Source organism: Sturnus vulgaris, chromosome 3 (assembly GCF_052056855.1).
Source record: "Sturnus vulgaris isolate bStuVul1 chromosome 3, bStuVul1.hap1, whole genome shotgun sequence".
Lineage (NCBI taxonomy): Eukaryota > Metazoa > Chordata > Aves > Passeriformes > Sturnidae > Sturnus > Sturnus vulgaris.
This window is the reverse complement of record NC_142245.1, coordinates 17,176,577-17,197,757: the sequence shown is the minus strand read 5'-3', so window position 1 is coordinate 17,197,757 and position 21,181 is coordinate 17,176,577. Positions and strand designations below refer to the sequence as shown.

At 44.1% G+C, this 21,181-nt stretch overlaps 1 protein-coding gene across 7 annotated transcripts in view; it reads right to left on the bottom strand.

The window, feature by feature from the left end:
• Positions 1-6,413: 6,413 nt before the first annotated feature.
• Positions 6,414-21,181, bottom strand: part of LCLAT1 (lysocardiolipin acyltransferase 1) — a 111,759-nt gene continuing 96,991 nt past the window's right edge. For all 7 annotated transcript variants that reach the window (XM_014877406.2, XM_088161076.1, XM_088161077.1 and 4 more), the window contains one exon: positions 6,414-10,556. In XM_014877406.2, coding sequence (XP_014732892.1) covers positions 10,048-10,556 — 509 coding nt within the window. In that variant the 3' untranslated portion in view covers positions 6,414-10,047. The remainder of the gene's footprint in view (positions 10,557-21,181) is intronic.

Sequence of the window (21,181 nt, the reverse complement as noted above, 5' to 3'; positions counted from 1 at the left end):
ATGCAAAGCAGCAGAAACACCCCTCCAGCTGCTGGCTCACCTCAGTGTCTCCAGTCTGATGTGGGGTGATGACTGTGGGCCACTGCTGATGTGCTGCAGCTTCCCCACTGCAATGACAGCTGGGAGACTGTGGGGTGGCACAGCTGCTCCTGAAGGCTGGGCACGGAGCATGACGGAGAAGAGTGTTTCTCCAGTGCTGAGGAGCAGGGACAAAGCTCATGTCTGACCAGCACCCATAGCAGGGCTCTGCAAAGGGAGCACAAACCAGCCTCCAGGTCTGTGATCAGCCAAGGACTACCCTGACCCTGAAGGAAATCAAGCATTTTTAGTGGTTCTCTGCCCTAAAGAGGAGGAAATATCCCATGAGAGTTGAGGTTTCAGGCTCAGAGGGGAAATTATGCAAAAAGAAGGCTGACTTTACAGTACAGTGATTATGGCATGGATTGGGGGTCTCCCTCCTCATTTAGGCACAGCTCAATATCACCACAGCCAGAGTCTGAAAGGAGTTTAGCACAGAGTGGATTTTGCCTTTTCTGAGGCAAAGCCCATCTGAGCACAGCCAGAGCTGGAAAGGCACATCAGGGCCTCCTGACCTTGGCTCCCCGAGCCACCCGATGATGTCCTTCTACAGCTGAGTCATATTTTTAGGTCCTTCTCCCTGCTGATTCATTAGTGGAGCTAATGTTCTCCAAACTGCTGGGCTTCTGACCCTCGAGGTGTGTACGCCATGCTCTCCTGATAAATATAGACCACTTCAATTACATAACCTGTCTAATAAGCAGCACCACGTCCTCCCTGCGGGCAGGCAGGGACCAGGAACAGAAATGCCTCTGCCAAGGGTGTGAATGGATGCCTTGCTCTTCATTTTATTTCCATTGTCTCCTGTTTTCAATGACTTCCTGCTGCATCATCTTAATGATGAGTGACTCAGTGAGGGTCGATGGCCCTGGAAGTACTCCAGGTTCAGGGCGACCTCTCTGCTCTGCCCATCACTGCTGGTGTGTGGGGCAAGCTGCCCCTTTCTAATTCTCCCCTCTGCTCCAGGAGACATGCTAGAGTGGCAGGATTAGGATTTGGAGACACTGAGCTAAAAGTTGGCTTCTTTTCCTAACTGGGGGTGACAGAGCATTTGGCAGACGAGGGGTAACCAGGGGACTTTATACCAAGGGGTGCAATGGTCTCTCACTGGAAAAGGCACAGGGTTTAGCTAACAGAGCAGCAAAAGCACCTACCTGTGGTGCTGTGTCAGGGTTGAAAGGTCCATGTGCTTGGCAATAAAGATGTCTGATCAACAGAATGAGACATCAGTGGAGTCGGGCTTGTGATCATCCAAGATGAATGTTTGATAACTTTAGAACTTAGATGTGACTGCAATGGCTGAGTGGCAAAATGCAGAGTAATCATTAAAAAGAGCATTCAAAGTACAGTGTGAAGCACATTATTAATAGACTTGACAAATGCATGCACAAATGAGATGATTTATTTTTGTGCCATGGTTTTTTAATCCTGGCCTCTGGTTCCTTGTGGAACTTGCATCCCCGTGGAGAAGACCCAGGGAAAGCAGGTCTGCCCCACAGCAGGAGGTTTCTTTCCTTGAGGATGCAAGCCTTGCATCATTTAGAGAGAGAAGGAGCTGTTCCAATCAGCTGCACCCATGGTTTGGCATCACTCAGCCAGGCTGGCTGCGAGCAGCGTCATGATGGCAGAGGGCTGTCAAGGCAGCTTGAGTGATATTTATGACAAGGACCACTCTACCTATATTTGTTGTTCCTGCTGTGCCAGCATCCAGCATGTCCTGTAATAACTTTAATAGCTTTTATGCAACGGCTAGGAATGATGAAGCTAATTCAAGATAAGGTGTTTAACCTTCCTGGTTTTATTCCTGTCTTTATCTGATCTCTTCCAGCTTCCCTCACTGTTGGATTCAGGCTGATGCAGGGCAGAAGGCTCATCCCAAAGTGGTGGGATCTACTCTGACCTTCCCGTTAGCAAATAGCTCTGCTTTTGCACCCGGACTGTGCCTCTCCTGACATGCTGTGGCTGCCACTGGGCACCACCTGAGATGTCCCCAGTCCTGCTGAACCAGCTGGGATTCAGGAGGTGTGTGACATGTGCCACTGGGCAGTGGCAGAGCCAACAGTAGAGCCCAAGGTCTTTGCCCCACAGGCCCCCCATGGGGCCACAGATCTGGGGCCCGTCCCAGCCTGCAGCAGAGGACACCAAGCCCCATCATTCCTTTCCTGCAGTGCCCTCGTCTACCTCCCATCATTAAATGATGCAGAAAGTCTGCTAAGGACTTTTGTGCTGGAAGGACTCAGCAGGAAGCAGCTAATGCAACCTCTCTTGTTCATCCACGGGACTGGTGTCCAACGGGTAATAAAACCACAGGCTCCTTTCTCATTAATGCCTAATTATGCTCTCTCTCACTCACAAAGCACTTTCTGTCATTAGCAATGGAAAGCTGAGAGCCTGGCTTTAACCTTCACATGTTGTGAGGAGGCAGACCTGAACACCTTGCTGTGATCTTGCATAAAACATCTCCTTGTGCTGCCTCTTAGGGGCTCCTGGAAAAGAATCTCCCTTTCCCCAGTGCAGGCAGAAAGCAAAACCTCTAGAAGAGCATAGCATCTGTAGAGAGAGGCTGGAGATGGGTGTGACACTTGACCACAGAGTGACCACAGTATCAGGTTTGCCCTTGCCCTGCTGCAAGAGCCCTGTGATGGACCAGACAGGTCTGAGCCAGCTGTCCTGCCCCTGGTCACTCATCCCAGTGTGGGAGTAGAGAAGGAGACCAGACTATTCCGAGAGCTTCAACACCTTAATTTAAAGCCAGGCTGGGCATGAAGGCTGAGGCACCCCATGTTCTGAGACCAGGCAACATCCTTCGCATGGTGCAGGAGCAGAACAGTGAGAGAGCAGAGATCACTATGAACACCAGCCCCACTCCCAGCTGTGCCAGACAAAACCCCACCAAATCAGTAGGATTAACTCCTGGGGGTAGATGTGGTTACTGCAGCTGGAATATCTGTGCCAGCCCTCACTGCTGCTGGCAATGTGGTGTTCCCTGCCATTATCCTGCTGCCTCCTGCGCTGTCCTGCCCACCATGGGGGGACTTACTCCCAGCCAAGGCCTCGGGGGCCAGGAATAATACCTGTTCCAGATGGACATGCAGCATCAAACCCACAGGTGAGTGTCAGAGCCTGATGCCAGACACAGCTCTGGCTTGCAGTAAGGGTGCCTGTGCTCTGTCCCTACCCTTGGCCCACATCACTCACAGCATCTCTGATAAAATAAGGGCTGTTGGTCAGTAAGTCCTTTCCCAAGTGCTCCTCTCTGGCCTCCTAGCTGCTGGCTGAAGCTCTGGGATCCTGTGGGATGGTGCTCCGTGTCCCTTTGTCCTTGTGTTGGCCATGAGGATCTCACATTCTTCATGCAGATGAACCAGCTGGCAGGTGCCCACACAGGAGCCCAGTGTGGGTGAGGAACTGGATCCAGTCCCTCTCCTTGTGTGTCTCTCCAGGGACAGACAAGTGCAGAGCCTGCAGTGTCAAGCAGTCCTCGACTCCTGCTTTGTGAACTTGGCCAGCACAGCCTGATCCACGTAGGACACACATAGGACAGTGGCTCCAGGGACATTATTCTCCTGTTTCAAGCAATAGAGGGTATCCTAAAACCTTCTCATCTCTTTCTCCTGGGAGGGAGAGAGGAGAAGGAAGGCATAGAGCAATAAAGGAATCAGAAAAGTTTTGTTTGCTGCCAAAAGAGGTTGTTTAGAGCATTTCCTTTAAATGCTGGTTCTGCTCCTGCAGGAATTGGTGGTAAGGAGTGTGAGAAGCAGCACAAGTTCAGATCCTGACCTGCCTATGTCCAGGACTGTGCATGTTTGTCTGATCCCCAAGTGCTGGAAGGTTTCCCTGCTGTGACCTTGAGACCAACCCACTGACAGATGATTTCTGCCCATCACAAAGCACCAAGGAAAGCCCTGGGAAAGCGAGGACCTTTGCTTAGGTAGCTATAAAAAGGGCACTTGAGTGAAGAGAATTCAGAGAGAGCTCTTTGAACAGCACTGGCAGGGGGTGCAAAGCTGTAGGAAGCAAACCTCAGGACCTACCAGCAGGCAGAACAACTCCACTTGAATAATTTCAGTGCATAATCTGGAAGGGAAACTAACTGTGCCAGTGGGGAGGGGGATGATGAGGGAGCACCTGGCTGCCAGGCAAAACATGGATTGCATAAGGCAGCACAAGTGATTTTGCCAACTTCCCTGGAAAAGTGGGCAGCTTCCAGGCGTGCCAGTGAGAATCTGACTGACAGTGAGAGATTATTCTATCTTTAAAGAACTCAGGGTCTTGCACAACTTCCAGGAAAAGAAGAAGGAGGAGCCATTTGCATGTCCTTAAACACAGGACATCAAGTGAGAAGTGTGAGCACAGACAGCCCCCTGAGTAGCTAACAGGGACACACTGTTGTGTTGGCAATGCCAACAGAGAGAGGCTCCTCCTGGGGCAGTCCAATGGTCCTGCTGGGAACCACCCTATGGAGAATGTTCTTTCTTTCCTCACTTTCTCAAGAGATGCTGAAGTAAAGAAGTATTTCAACACAGACCTTTTCCTTCAGCCTCTAAGGCAGGATGACACTCTCCTGACAGCTGCACCCAACACTGGCAGGAGCCAACACCTTCCCTAGCACCTCTACCCTGTGCTCCTTAAACTTCCCTCCCCTTTGGGTTCAGTGTTAATGTACATCCATTCCTCTGGCTCACTGGACACCCAGCAGTTCAAAGAGCAGAGCAAGCCTTGAAGGCAGGGAAAGAAATAGTGCAGGGGGACAGATGGCAAGACCCAGCAGCAACGTTAGTCCCAGGTTATGGCTCTGTGGAAAGCTGTGCTTTCTGCTCCTCCCACAGCATCTCTTCGTGCTCTCCCACCATGCAGCAGCTGATCCTGAAGCAATGCTGAGGCCTGAGCCCCTTTAGCTCTTCTCTCTGGTAAGGCTGAAGGAGCTTTCTGTTGCCTGAAGCTATGGGTGAAGGGGCCCTCGCCTCCTCCTTCAGACAAGCAAGATGGAGAGGGAAACGCAGGGAAGAAAGAGGCTGCTGACCACCAAAGCCATTACACTGACTGCACCTGCACATCTGCCTCTTTCATGCAGCCCAGCATGAAGCATCTGAAATGCATCAAGCACTCTCCCCTCTTCTACTGAGAGCAGCAATGCCCACCTGAGAAACAGTCCTCACAGACAAAGACCTCCAGAAAAGTGGATGACAAACCATCTGGAGGCCCTGCTGTAATACAACAAAGACATCTACTTAAAAACTCACAGCCTGATATCCACTCATGATAAAAACTGCTTGGCCAGCAAGGACAGAGGCAAACTCTCTCCCCTTCACATGCCTCAGCCCAAACCCTCTAGGGTGAGAGTCACCCAACCATGTTATAAGCACAGTCCATGCTCCCTGCTCCCAGGAGCATTTTCTGAGATTTGAGATTGCTTGCAGTGTCATTCAAAGTTCTTATTTCCACAGGAAATAAGACCACCTTTTCCCCATTGTATTGAACTGCAAAGGAGGGGTTTGAGGCAGCTGGAGGGTGAAAGCTTTGGCCTCCATTAATAATGTTTTCTGTAAGGACAGGTAAGACAGAGAAATACACTTTTTCATTGCATATCTGTGAGGAAACCAAGAGAAAGAGACAACTACCTTTCCAGAGTGACAAGCCATTCATTTTGACTTTGGAGAAAGGATCTGAATGCTCTGAGCATACACAGACATGGCCAATATAATTTCCAGCTGCAGAAACTGCTATCAGGGTTTGTTTCTTCTTTCTGCCACAGCATACCTGCTGGAGACATGTGTATTTCCCCAGGGCCAGCACAGCAAGGGTATTCTAACTGTAAATGAGGAGCTGAGAAACACAGCCCTTCTACCTCCACACCAGATTAGCAATTAAGCAATGGAGAGAGAATCAAGGAGCCTCTGACCTGAAGTTACATTAAAGAAAGGTCCTCTAAGAATGTGAACCTTGCCATAGATTGTTTCTTGTGTCAGTAATTACATGGGAGGTAACAGAATACAGCTAAAATGGAGGACTTACCCACCATCACTACCTAAGACAGGTTAATCTTCAGCAATCCTGGTTAAGCAGCACAGCAAGACTAAAGCTGAGCTTTAGTTCTTGAACATTCAAAGGTTTCTGTGCCCCTTTACATGAAGAAGCTGGAAGGGAGGGTAGAGCCAGACGCCCCTTTCCAGCCTCCCATGGAGAGTTGGGGGGTTCTCCTCCCTCAATAGCCACAATCCATGAATCAAGCATGGAAATAGACACGAGTCTGCCTGAGCCAGCCAGCCATATGACTGAAGACAAGGATACTTCCTTACAGGTGCAGTAAAAAGAAAACAGCAAAGTTGAACACATGCAATGCTTCAGGTCTTTATTTTTTGCTGTAGAGTAACTGGTACATGGTTAAAACATTCTAATAATATCATCAGTGAAATCTGAAAACTAAGGCTTTCTGTAGTTTTGTAGTGTCCTGGTGTTTCCTTTCACAAAGTGCACATATAAAATCAAGTTATTAAAATACAGATCTTCTTTAAACAATACCGATTGATGCAATGCAGAAAACTAGGAACTACATTTCCTATGATCAAGACAACACCTTACAGACCAGCTATGGGCCTTGCAGCTTTGAAGTCAAGAGAAAAATGTCTTGGTCTGACATCCTGCTACCCAGATGAGCCTGATGACACACACAGATGGCAGGATTTTAACCTTCTGTTCTGAGCAGAGAGAAAGAAACCCCCTGATGCTGATGAGAAAACATTTGATTGAGCAAAGGAGAGCAGCATCCTTAAAGCAGAGCCTTGATCCCAAACAATGTATGCAAGACCCAGCAAGACCTGTAGGCCCTGCAGACAGAGTTCAGAGGGGCAGCTGCTGGGACTACAAGAGAAGGTGAACTGGGTCAAACCCACTGCTGAGTGAGAGGAGACCCAGTGCCAATCCATGTCCCATGGAAGAGGACTATATGACTCGTGGAGTATTAGCACCTTCATCCCAACAGCATTGAAAAAAATTCCAAGTGATTTACCCAGCACCAGAATCACAGAATGATTTAGGTGAGAAAAGATCACTGAGTCTAACTATAAACCCAGTTCTGCCAAGTCCACCACTAAACCATGTCCCTAAATGCCACCTTAGTGATCTTTGAAAAGGAAGACAGGGTAGGAACAAAGCAGTCTCCAAGAAATCTGTGTACCAGAACCTTTTGATTAAAAAGCTACATTTTCACCAGAGGGAAAAAAAAGCATTCACAGAAAATTTTTCCCCCTGTTCCTTAATATTTTTTTAAACAAAGAAGCTTCTCTATCCACAAAACTTTAAGCTTCCATTCAACATTTTTCCCATCTTGCATTTCTAATTGACCTGGAAAACGATGCACATAATCTAAACATTTACATCAGACACAAAGCCAACACCCTTTCCTGTGAGATGAGGATTCTTCACTTACCACTCACTCTGTATCATGGAGTTGGGCATTGCAAACATATTACCAGCTGACAAGAAGATTATTCTTTCTCTTTGATCCAAACACACAGGAGAGAAAGATGAATTACAGATTTTGCAGGATGCTTTTACCAGATTACAGTAGGTTACATGTTTGGCTCTTGCTGGGAGAAAATCCCTTATAAGGGTATATTATGGATTGCATTGACTTCATTTTCAGAGCCCAACTTTAATTACACAGAAACGTAAGTCCTGTACGGTGCCATGACCAAGACTCACACTGATGTTCCCAGTGTATTTGATGACACCACAAAGTTCTCTGACTGACTGAGAAAAACGTAGCTGGTATTTTATGCCACCAACACATGGAACCTGTCCTCTGCAGTCATTCCTGAAGATGATGTTAAGGCTATTGGAGTAGGCTGGCTATGGTTACTCCTGGTATGAAAGCACAGCCGTGGCTCAGGACAGACTGGAAGAAGCTGGAAGGTCTCCTCTGCATTAACCACAAATGAGGTTTTTAGGTTTTCCCTTGCAGTGGGTTACCTGAATGTGCAGGATATTAGCTGAAGAAAAAACAGGCTATGGATGTTTAAGCTGCAACCATGCCTGTGATATCACAGAATTGCTTTAAAAAAAGACCTCAAGGCGCAGAAATTACATCCTTCACTCATGACAATGCAACACCAGTTGTCAGGTACACAAATACAAACATGAAAAATCATTAAGAAACATAACTCTAAATAGAAACCTACTTTTATTTATTCTTAAGAAAAAAGGGATTAAAAAAATTGGAGTAAACCGGATGGCTTCAAGTACTTTGCGCATAATAAACAATTAGTTATTATAAGCATAGATTAAAAAAGACTTGTCACCTTGCAAGGGACAGCTGAATAGAGGCTGGTGATTCATTCCAAAAATGGTCTTTGAAACAAACACATTAGACAACATGCTCAGTGCTGTAACTTAGAAGCAAACAGGTGTGTCCACCATGCTGACCCAACACTTGGGATACGCAGCACAGTGTGAGATACATTTTGCACTCTGGACTTTCACATTTCACGGCAACGCCACTCAACAAACGGAGCCAGCCATCTGGGTCCAGCTCAAACAAGCCCTCATGCAATAAAAACCAAATATTTAGTAAGTCATGAAGGTTTTGCAGCAATACAATTGATCAAGTTGTCTAAAATTTTGGAGGTTGCAAAACAATTTACCCTGAAGACCTGAAGTGTCTCTGAAGTGCTGGCAATGTTTTTGTCTTTTTCTACATGAGCCTGAACACTGTTTACTCTATATGACAAGGGATACACTTGAAAGTGCCTTGTCTGAGTTTAAGAGTTCAGGTTTTCTGAATGTCATGAAAATAAGGGGAAGTACCAAGAGCTGCAAAGAAGGTTGAAAAAGTAACGATGTCATTAGGCAAACAAAGCCAGTTGCAGCTCTTCCCTGTGCTAAGTCTAAAACTCAAACCCATCTCTTGTACCACCAGGAAGAGAACCATTGCATTTCAACAGGTCTGTCTGACATGGAACAAGCAGTCTTCCTGCTTATGCACATGGACACGTGAAATGCCAAAGGAACCAAAAATAATACTAAAAAAAAAAAAATTTAAAAGAGAAAAAAAAGGTATTTTGCCTACTCTTAAAACAAAATAAAATGTTTTCAACCAAAAGAATGTCTACAAGGCTACGAGGAAACCTTTTTGAAAAACATTTTCCAGCTACTCAGAGACAAACAGCTATTTTTGCCTCTGTGAGAAAAAAATACCAATAAACCAATAAAAAGCTGGCTCCCCTCTCCTGCAGCTCTACATACTACAGTAGGAACAAGTCTCCCACAGCTAACAGGGAGACTAGAACACTATGAAACAGTGAGATATGAAACTTAGATCTATTAAATAATCAGCAAACACTTAAATGGAGGCAGAGTGAGCACTGTACTGCTTTCTGTATTATGACGCAAGACTGCAAGGCTTAAAAATCCTCCTGAGTGACCAAGCTAGAATAGCTGAATACTTGGTAGGTTCAGTAGTGTTTGGAAAAGCTTATGCAAAAATATTACTTCAAAATAAGTCTGAATATTTGAAATAGAAGAAAGAAACAGAACAATCTCTCCTTCACCTTTCACCTACCATCAAAACTTACCAGTTTTCCAAATTCGGTGCTTACTTCACACAATGTGACTCTAAAGAAATCCTACATCTGCCTCTCTTTGCTGAACTGTTTGGGTTTCATGTAGAAACTTCAGTGCATGTCACATTTATTAATGTCCTTATGATTGTTCAGCAATCCAGCAATTTGTTTCTTAATGACAGCAGAAAGCAGTTGCTAGCTGCTTGCAAGAGCAGCGTCAAAATTACATTCAGAGATTAAAAACTACCATTTTCACATGTAGCAATAACTAACATTTTTCTTTCTCTTCACAGAATCATGTGCAAATGTCTAACAATGGCGATAGTAAAAGACAATTCTCATGCAAAAATTGTTCCCTGTGCATAAAATTCGCAGGGCATCTCAAAACCACCCTTCCTCTACCCCAGAACTAATTGATTTTTTCTTTCGTGTCGTGAAATTTCTGTTGCTTTTTAAAACACCGATGGCAAGCGAGTTCAATGAGTTCCAGCCCACCAAATATCTTTTGCTGCACAACGAAAAAGACGATCATGGCTGCAAAGTACCACTGTGCGAAGCTGTAGAGGTACAGCAGCGCCAGCATTCCCAGCGGGAACACCGTCCAGTAGAGGAGCGAGGCGCACTTCACGGCCAGGACCCTGAGCTCGGATTTGCAGGGCGGGACAATGCTCTGCCCCGCCGCACTGAAGCGTTTGCCACCCTCGTAGAAGCGTCGCAGCCTCTCCTCTTTCTCTTCCCAGCGCTTCCGGCACCAAAGCTCCAGCTCCTCCTTGGAAGTGGGCACTGTCTCTATGGGGTATCTCTGGACGTGGAAGTGAATCTCCTTTGGGAAGTTTCCTTTCAAAAGGTGTTTCTCTGTCTGAGGAATGTTTTGGGGGTACGCCACAGTTATGTCATGAATGGCATCGAGATTGTCACCTAGAAGAAAGGTTTGGGGGAAAAAGGATCAATACAGATCATGCAACAGTCAGAATACTAACCTGCTTCAAGACATGATTGAAAACTGCCAGAATTATGGCAGAAATCCCAGAGATTCTATTAACTATGCAGACTGTGTTTCATCTGCTAGAATATCTAAAGGCTGAAAGGTCAAACTTTTCCCAATCATTGCCTGTTCTGAATCTGAACAAAAAGCTTTGGGAACAAGATTATACACAGTACAAACTAATGCAGAATTACAATAGTAAGAGAATTAAGTCAAATGTAAAGGAGAGAAGAGGCACATCTGGTCTTGGATAACGAGTGCTGTATGTGAATCTGATGTTCAGCTGTTTGGGTAAAGGGAGCATAGCATTCAAACAGCAATTGCAGATTAGAAATTCAAGGGGCTATTGATAAAAAACCCCCTACTCTTCATTAGCATGCCTGACTGAGCCAACATTTTTGAAGGGATGTCAGTATTACCAAAGCAGGGCTTGCTAGAGCATCCTTGTACTAAGTGTTTTTACATTTTGCACTTTCTAAATATCGTCTTTATCCCCCAGCCTCCAAACAGACATTCATTTTAGATTTCATAAAGTAAATTCTGCTAGTGTAAAACTGATCTAAAAATAGGCATGTGGTGCACTGGACGTTGCATAACTGTTAAGTTCTGCCAGCAGTGATTTATGTTGCTGTTTTTATTTGGCTGGCTGGCTCAGGGCAAAATAGAATTGGAGACTAAAAGCTGTCTCCAGTTGCAGCAATTGAAGACTTTTGTTCTCACAGATGATGCCACTTTTTGCAAAGATGATCAAAACCTACTCTTTAGTCCCACTCTTCATTTTAATTTCCTTTCCTTCCCTGGCATTTTGGTTTTCCTTTACAGCCCTAAAAATGACAGGGCAAGAATAGAAAGTTACTTTAAAAGGCCATGCTCAAAATGATGTATCTAAAGTTCAACTCCAAATATCACAAGAGGGGGAAAAACCCTATTCAGCCTTTCAGAGTACTTTATAATTGTTCTGTCTTGAAGCAATCTCTCTCGGACAGTTTTGTGGAAGGTTACTTGGGGTTTTAAAGAGATTTATATGGCTCCTTGGAGGTCTATCAGAGCAAAACTAAATATTCCATATTTTGTTTAGCTCTGGGATCACCTCCAAACTGACAGAGAATCCCTGTTCTCACACATAAAACCTCTCAGATCTCTTTCCGAGAGATGCCAAAATTGATCATGTCTTAGAATCTAAGCCCTCACAAAGGGAAAATAATTGCCAGCCTGTTGCACCTTAGCACAACACATTTTACTTTTGAGAACAGCTTGCATTTTAATTCCCCTATTCCAAATATTTCTACCATCAGATTTAGAATCATCCTGCAGAACAGACATCTATCCCTTCATTCCTGGACCAACCAGGGGAAGGGCTGTTATATAAACCTCCAAGAGATTTCCATCTCTTCCAATTTCCTTCCTCTTGATCCTCCATAGCTCCCCAGGTCTAGTGGAACATATAACCTACACACTTTACCCCAAAAGGGAGGCTAGAAAATTCCAGCCTTCCTGATATCCTTGCATTAAAAAAGACCTATGAAATGAGTTTTTGGCCAGATGAGTTTCTTGCACATCTTGCAGTCAATCATTCATGTCTGGGCAGCTAAACTATCAGTCTGCCAACTACATGAGCTACTTGGAAAATCAAGGCTTTACACTTAAGGACCACTGGCATACAGACCACAGGTAATAAATCATCAGATCTGCTTACGACAAAGATTTTCTGACTCTGGGCAAGCATGACTGGCAGGATTCTGCACTCACATAGCTGCTCTGATCTCTTTAGCATGCAGGTGTATTTCTCCTCATGAATTCCTGATCAGAAATAAGAAAGCCTCTACTCCTTGCCTATGGATCCTTAGCATCCCCAGACAAGATACCTTCCAGCAGGGCTTCCCACCAGACTGTAGAAGGTCTAGACTACATCACAGCTTCTTAGTCACCCAGAACAAAGCTCAAAGAGCTGCACAGAGGAGGGTGGGCATTACTGTTTTCACATTGCATGTGGGGAAATCAAGGCAAAGAATGATTACATGGCCTATTCTGTGTGTCCAGCTGGAACCAGTATCTTCTAATTCCAGCTGCAAGGTTCACCTATGAAAGTATTTTATACAAGAAGAAAAGAAGCTTTAAAGGTATAATTAGCATATCTGAAAGAAAGGAAATATCAGAAAGAGTGAAGACCAGAATACCAGGTTTCACATGCAAGAGGCACCTTGCTTGGGTCATCCATATTTAACAACTCCACACAAATGGCAGACTGAAGCTTTAATTCCCTGGCAAGGCAAGCTACAAGATAATCTGCTAAAAAGAAGAAAAGTCACCACAGCAGACAAAGGTAGACCATTCACGAGAAGAAACAAAATTCCCTTAGGCTACATTTAATCAGGCAGCTGTGAACCTGCATCCTTTGAGCATTTTTACTGTCTCTCTCCCTGTGAAGTTAGGCTGTTGTCTCTGCAATCTGGAAATATCTAACAACATGTGTTTCAGATCCATAGCAAAGTGCCAGTCAACCAGAAAATCAAATGATCATAAGTGAAGAAGACACACGGCAGTCACTGACTTAAGGATATTTCTTCCACCTGAATTTGAAGACCTGCTTCAACAACCTGTTTCTGCTTGTTTCGAAAAAAAATTTCCCCATGGGAAACACCATTCTATGTCTCTAGTGGGTCAAAAAAGAAGTAAGCAAACATATCTGTACACAGCTCAGAGAAGCTGAGGAGGTAAACACTTCTAGCAATATTTTCAGTGACATCTGAGGGATCATCTTTATCCTCTGAGTATCCATGACCCTTTCAGGAAGGAATGAAGGACAAAGGAAATCAAATAATGTTCAGAGATTTGCTTCTGAAATCTAATTAAGCTAAGAAAGTGCCATTAAGGCTAAAATGTCAGGCAGGTAGCCCAGCTCCTCAGGACAGATAGAAACACCAATTTCAGTAGCTTTACAGTCCCATGACTTTCTTCCTGCAATAGTAGAACTATGTATCCTTCATACCCAAGAATAATATTTTGTCCTATGCTTTATAAGAGCACCTCAGAAAAGGAAAGCTTACTGCAGTGCTCAGGAGTGAATATAAAGTTTATTTCTAATTATTGTTAAGTGGTTGTAAACTGCACAACGTGCAAATGATGATTAATCCATGTGGCAGTCTCCATTTTGGGATGACAAAATGCCTCAAAAGCACTATAACTTACTGAACTTTCTGTGCCCAAATCAAAGTTATTTGCATTTCAGCTCTGTTGATACACGACATTACTTCAGGCAATTACAATGCACAGCTGGTTGCTTTGGGCACTGGACTCAGAGGTGGCACAGGGAGAATTTGACCAGGCTCAGGACCAAAATATCAGCATCAGAGAAAGACATGGTTTTTCAAAAAAACACTTCCAAGGAAAAATGAGGATGTTTTCTTTCACTACACCAGTTGTTCCATCAGAACTTTCATCCTGCAGCATCTTGCAGCCCCATACAGCTCAGTTTCTACAACCCCCTGCCCCAGCAAACTTGAGCACACATTCCCAATGTGCTCACACACAATACATGTGCACTATACATAGGCACAGCCAGCCAACATCTTTCATCTCATCACCTATTATAAAACTTTACAACCAAGAGCCTCTTACTAGGTTCAAAATAAAGATGTTACAGGTAAACTGAAAATTACTTTTAATTGTGTGTTCAGTAATACCATGCCAGCACAGTATTTTAATTCTAGGGGGGAAAAAAATCCATCCTGAATGTAAAAAGCAGGATTAAATGATTTTTCAGCTTCCTTCAAACACATTCACAAAGAGAGTATTACAGTGCAGCTACAATTGGAGACAACTGGCAGAGGTGAAGCTCAGCCCTACAGCACAATCACAAGTAAGTTGGATGGACCCAGCCCCTGGTCCTGGATGGATGGGCCCATTCCCTGTGCTAAAGCCTCACTTTGGAGCTCAAGCATGGCCTGTTCCTCGGTTCTGACTCACACCAACCACAGGGTTGCTTGCTCCTACCTAGTGATGCTGAGCAAGTTCACCGTGGGACAAAGGGATCTGTACAAACAGGGACAGGAGGGCCAAAATAATGACTCAGAACAGGAGCTCTGAAAGCCAAAATGACCACCAGTGAGCTAAAAAAGAGAATAGTTCCAAGGCAAATCCATGCAATAAACTGCTCAGACTCTCAGCAGCCTCAAAGGTGAATATGAGTCTCCTTGGCATTAACAACGGTGGCTATTACCCATTTCCATCCCTAGCAAGGATCTCAGCAGCCCTAATTTATCCTATTTTGGTTATAATTGACATTCCTTTAAACCTCACAAGGATTATACTGGCTCTTTCCCTGCTCTGATACAGCAAAGAGGATGCTATTCTTAACCAGGGTACATCACAGAACAGCATCTGATGAGCTGCTGAGCCACCACGGGGAGAGGCACATGGAGATGCTCTCACAACAGAATATTCATTCTTAAATTAAGCTGCTCTGTTGAAAGTGGGACCTATAAGTGAGGCCCTTGTCCATTCCACCTCCCAGCTTAATATAACTGCTTTCTGCTGCAAAGTGATATACACGTCCCTTCCTTGCACAGCTCCAGATATTTCATAAATTTCCAGGCTTCCATTAAACACTAGCTGTCACTTGCCCACCTATGCCTTAATATCCTCCACCTTATTCACATTTTCTTATGAAACCCGACAGGAGGAGGCCTGGCACTTCTGTAAATAAACTGATCAGTAAGATAATGAAAGAAAAGATAGAAACAAGTAGAAGAAAACTTGTCAGGTTATACAATATCTGAGTATTGTATGTTAGCCTTAAACACAGATACACTTTTGGACATTAAAACAAAAGCCATCTAAAACTGCTTGCTGGGAAATATTACTGTCTCGGCTCACGAGATTTGAGTGATTTTTCTTTGAGAACACAGTATCAGGAGGGAGCAGCTTCAAGGATTTACAGCTCCTCCTGGGAAGTATCATGCTTGTGAGGATTTAAAACTTCAGGCAGCCCTCTTTAAAGCAGCAGTGTCAGCTGGGGTTAATCTAAATCACTTTCAACTCAGTAAGTATTGGAAATCTTTTTTAGGTAAGTGTAGCAATCAAATAAGCAAATAAAAGAAGACAGAATGATAATGCTGCTTTGATTAACAGAGAAGAGTGATCCTGCATACCAATTCTTTCTACACCTATCTGATTTTCCACTGGCATTGTGATCCAAAGAGAGAGGGAGACCTTCCATCTGCTGATGCTAAGAGGTTAAGGAGATTGCACCTCTGGTTCCTGAGGGTAGGAGCCAGGGGAAAGGACAGCTCTGTCTGCTTTCTGCTGCCCAGCAGGAAGGAAATGTGCTCTGGATGCTGCATACAGGAGTAAAGGACTACTGGGATCCCATACCAGGTACCTCCAGCCCAGATAGTACAAAGATCAAGAGATATAAGAATATCCTCACAGCTATCAGCAATCATTACATGTGCTTAATTCTTTTGCTAAATGCATTTAAATCACATAGTTTTGCAGCCTGATGCTACATCTCATTAATATGTAAACAATACCACTAAGTGAAGCTGCTGAGAGGGTGGTGGTGGGGAGGGAGATCTGCTTTGACTTTGAAATCTCTGTAAATACCTCATTTAATTATTTTAAGACCAGATGGAATGTTATCAACATCTAATCTCCTGAATGACACAGAAGCTTATGCAGAATGCTTTTGGTTTTGCAATGGGATATGGCAACAGAAACATCCCTAAAGCTTTTACCATGAGAAAAGCAATTCCCCTAATTAATCAGGGGGGAGTGTATGTGTCTGTGTGCATTATTTTTGTACTTCTTCTCCCTGACCACATAACTTGGCTAAATTAGAAAGCTGTCTGCTCACAGAGGTAAGTGGTGGTATGATCTGTCAACCTCGTAAGTTGCTCCTGAACAAACCAAACCTACTTAGTTTCTGAAATCTCAGTATGAAACATGGCTTTTAAAGCTCAAATCCCTTTAGTAGCTCTCTGAACCTCTTCTAATATTTCAATATACTTTTCAAAGCATGCGTGCTGTAACCAGTAGAATTTTCCAAAATGGCCTCATTAAGTCCATACACAGGCACACTAGCATTCCTACTTGCTACTTGTTTTTCCACTCTTACTTGTGACAGAGCCTGAGATTCTCGCACCCCAGGCTGGTGTCTGCTAAGTGGCTCCACCAACTGCATCCTGGGCTGCATCTGAAGCAGCATGGCCAGCAGGTCCAGGGAGGTGATTTTCTCCCTCTGCTCCACTCTAGTGAGACTCCATCTGGAGTGCTGCAACCAGCTCTGGGAGCCCAAGCATTAGAAGGACATGGACCTGTTGGCCAGAAGATATCCAGAGTGCTGGAGCATCTCTGCTACAGATAGGCTGAAAGAATTGAGATTATTCGGCCTGGAGAAGAGCCCTGTGGAGGCATTAGAGCACCTTCCAGTAGCTGAAGGGGGCTACAAGAGAGCTGGAGAGGCACTTTTTACAAGGCATGTAGCAACAGGACAAACAGGAATGGCTTTAAAGTGAAGGAGGGTAGGGTTAGATTAGATATTAAGAAGGAATTCCGTATTGTGGAGGTGGTAAGGCACTGGCATACGCTGGCTCCAAGAAGCTGTGGATGCCCCATAACCTGAAGTGTTCAAGGCCAGACTGGATGGGGATTGGAGAAACCTGATCTAGTGGAAGGTGTCCCTGCCCATGGCAGAGGGCCTGGAACCAAAAGATCTTTTAGGTCCCTTCCAACCCAAAGCATTCTATGATTTTATGATTCACACTTGTTGCTTGAACACATCTCTTCCCTTGCCCCCTCATTACTAAGGAGGACTGCAGTTAAGCCTGCCAGCTCCCTTCCTGCTCTCCAGACCAAATCAGATGATTTAATATGGGGTAGTCCAGTTATGCTATGAGAAATCACTACTGTGAGAGACCCATCAACAGATGAAGAAGTATCTTAGCCTGATCTGCAAGTTAAGATGCACCAAGTGCTAAACTGATCCTTAGTATGTGGATTAAACTGGACAAAAATGCTGGGCACGGTAGTTAAAGCAGAACACAGAAGATTTAGCTCAGAATTATTGTAAGCATTGTTTGCACAGCTGTGCTTTACAGGATAAATACAAGTAGTGGTTGTGGTGGTGGATTTCATGCGTTTCAGAACAGCTTACAATCTCCACTAAGGTTTCACAGCCTTGCCACCTCTCCAGACTTGGGGCCTCTGACCCGGCTGCTGTCGAAGTCACAGCCAGCTGGTCTGAAACATCTCACGTGGCTCCTGTCAACACAAACCCATTAATGACTTCAGGAACCAAGGCTGCCTGTTTAAAAGAGGAATCTCTGTGCAGATGTGGGAAGAATGTGCATGAGAAAGGGGGAATCCAGCCACAGCAACAGGGAATGATCCAGTGGCTCCATCCACAAGACTGCCCAGGAGCTGCTGCTCCTCAGTCTTCCTGACTCTGAAGGGTTATTTTACAAATTGCAAAGGAAAAGCTGGTTGAGCTATAAATAAGACACAAAAATATGTGAGAGAAAGAAATGAAGGGATAAAAGGGTTGGAATAACAAGTTATTTTCAGTCACTGGAGATGACCAGGCAAAACTGACTCACCGCTCTTTACTCTATCATTCCCAAACTATATTTATCAAATCCAGATAACAAAAATGCCATGTTTATTCCCTTGCCTGCGGATCTGCTCTCTCCCAGCTTCCCCTGCTACAAGTCTTCTCTACACATACATATGGAATTTGGCTTTTGTAGGTATGCTACAAGTTAGGTAGAAGACATTGCTGTTTCTGGGCTTATAGTACAACACTGTTTTTTCAAACAGAAAAACGATGTTTCATGTAACAGAGAGACACTGTCACACTGGTATGCAACTTTCCAATTCCTCTGAGCTCAACCATGCATTTCCTGGCAAGCAGCCAACCAGCTCAGATGAGAATCACAATTATGCTTGAAATGAAGGTAATTTGCTACACTTCAGTGAAATCTTTTCAAAAAACATCATCTGTACTCTACCTTGTCACGATAAGATGTCTTGCTAGGCAGGCAAATGTACCTAAATTAGGAAATGGCTGAGTTATTTTTATTAAAAAAAAAAAAAAAAGCTAAACTAGTCATCCAGGTATTTCTGGAAAGCTAAGTATCATTACAATTAAGCAAAAATAAGACACCAGATACCCTTAAAAAATCATACACAGACATACAGAGCTTATTCTTATCTTTAAAATAAGGGAATATCCACCTAATTTTTCTGTTACTTGTTGAGCATTTCAAATCCCTAGGAATCTGGAAAGAAATAATCCACTCCTGTACATTTCTTTGCTGTCTACTTGAATGAACAATCTCTCTCCAATGCAGATGGAATGAAGCATCAATCTCTACAACAGAAAACACATTCCTTTTTGAGGTTATCCAGTTCTACCAGAATCCAGCTGTTGTATCTGCAATTTCCACTGCCATTTCTGACTGGTCTCACTGAGTTAACAGTAAAACAAAACACTCTGGAACAGTTTACATACACAACTGTCATACCAATGATGCTCAACATTGCAGGATGTTACTGCTAGGTAAACAATGGAGCTGGCTTAAACTCTGGAATTTTTGGAGAAGAAAAGTGGTACATTTTTAAAGATGCAAGCAGTAGCAGTATGTATGAACTGCCATGTTGTAGTACAACAGCATATGTAGGCTTTTGGGATTCCAACTAAAATACAAGGGTTAAAGAGGTTATACTTCCCAATCTCTCTAGTCTTCTCATTAGATGTTCTTCCCAAACCCTTGCTCATACTCTTTTCAAATGCTTCTATCTCTTTTCTATACTTCTAGGATTTGTCAGCATGTAAGGTAGGAATTTTCTCATAATTTCCTCATCATTTTTAATCGCTTTCACATTGCCTTAAATAAACATTTTGCCAAACCTGCAGACTGAGCAACTTATTTTGAGCCTTGTCTTTGGTAAAGCCACTACAAAAAAAATACAGTGAGTCACTGTGAGTAGAGGAAACTAATTCACCACAGATACTCAGAAGGAAGCAGCTGTGGCAGTTCTTGCTTGGTAATCATCAGATCAAAGTGCAGCCCATCTCCTCGGAAATGCCATGGATTCTTGCTGTCCATCAGCCCTCACTTCAGGCCAGTGGAAGGATGGTGCTATGAATACCATAACACCATCCACTGCTGCATTGCAACAGTAGAAGTAAGTAAATAAACGATGACTATTAGAGAAAAGACATTTTATTCTTGGCTTCTAGCACATTAGAACTATTGTTGTTTATAATTCAGATATAAAGGTCAGCTTCCTTTCCTCACATTGCTCTGTGTCTCTCCCCTTTTCCAGTGGCTACAGATGAGGACCCTTCCCTTCATCTCACGCACTTTGCTCTCTGTCCTCACTACCCACGTCCCACCGCTAGAGAGAACTCTTCAGCTGTGCACTGACCTGACACGGCCCCCAAGCCTGCCCTTCACACTGTCCCAGGCATCATCGCTCCCGGGCCTTCAGCAGCCCCAGGAACAGCAATCTGGAGTCAGCTCTGGGCGGCTCTGATTCCGTGCAATACGGCAGACAGGCTAGATGATATACCCAGAACCATTACATTTGGGATACACGACACTGCAAACGCATTTTGAGATATTTGATATTACAAATACGGCCCCTCCCAAACCAAAACACTAGATGAAAACGTACCCTGCACCAAAAATAGAGTCTGAACTGGATATTGAAAAAAACACCTGCTAGCTGCCACCTCAAATATTTGGATGGAGTGCTTCTGCAGATGTCCTGAGCCGATCTCTTGCACGCCTCACCAATTTGTGCTATTGCCATTCTTGGTCACAGTGGTTTGTTTTCATTTCAGTGTACAAAGCAGGAGGAATGCAGAACAGCACCAGCAGCCCCACAAGAAGGCATAATTTCAACATACAGAAAACAGTGATGCTTATAAGCTCTCTCCAATGGATATATACACTAAAACTATATCACACTTTAGTTTAACCTTGATTTTGAAACCCAGGACAAGGATTTTGCTCTGAAAACATTTCTGTTCTTAGAAGAACTTCTGTCAGGAGCATCTGTTTTATTATCTGAATTTTCAGCTGAGGCATATTTACATAGAAATGAGCTCATCTATAGATCTCAGGGACAGAAAACGGCTTGGAGTAGAAAAGCACTCAAGTTTCAACTCAGCAGCAAAGCCCTAGTCATGAAAGAGTCAAGAAAACAGAGCCTCTAACATACTTTAATCTTCCCTTCTTTATTGTAACCCTCTAGATGTAACTTAGCCCTTTGAAATTCAACTCTAACACTGCTAATTCAATTTCCATGTTTTTTTCCCACCGCTGGCTGGCCACACAAACCATAGAGCCCCCTGAAACAAGAGTGTACAGCACTGCACAAAACAGGCATTTAGACCCATGGCTGCCTGCACCAAGATATGAACTTAAGTTCCCAATCCTCCTGGTGCTAAAACAGTTTCCACCAGACCATGATACACACAAGTGAACAAATCTTATTAAATTTAATCAGCCCAGTACTTGGGGGAGCCATCTTAATCAGAAAGGGATTTAAT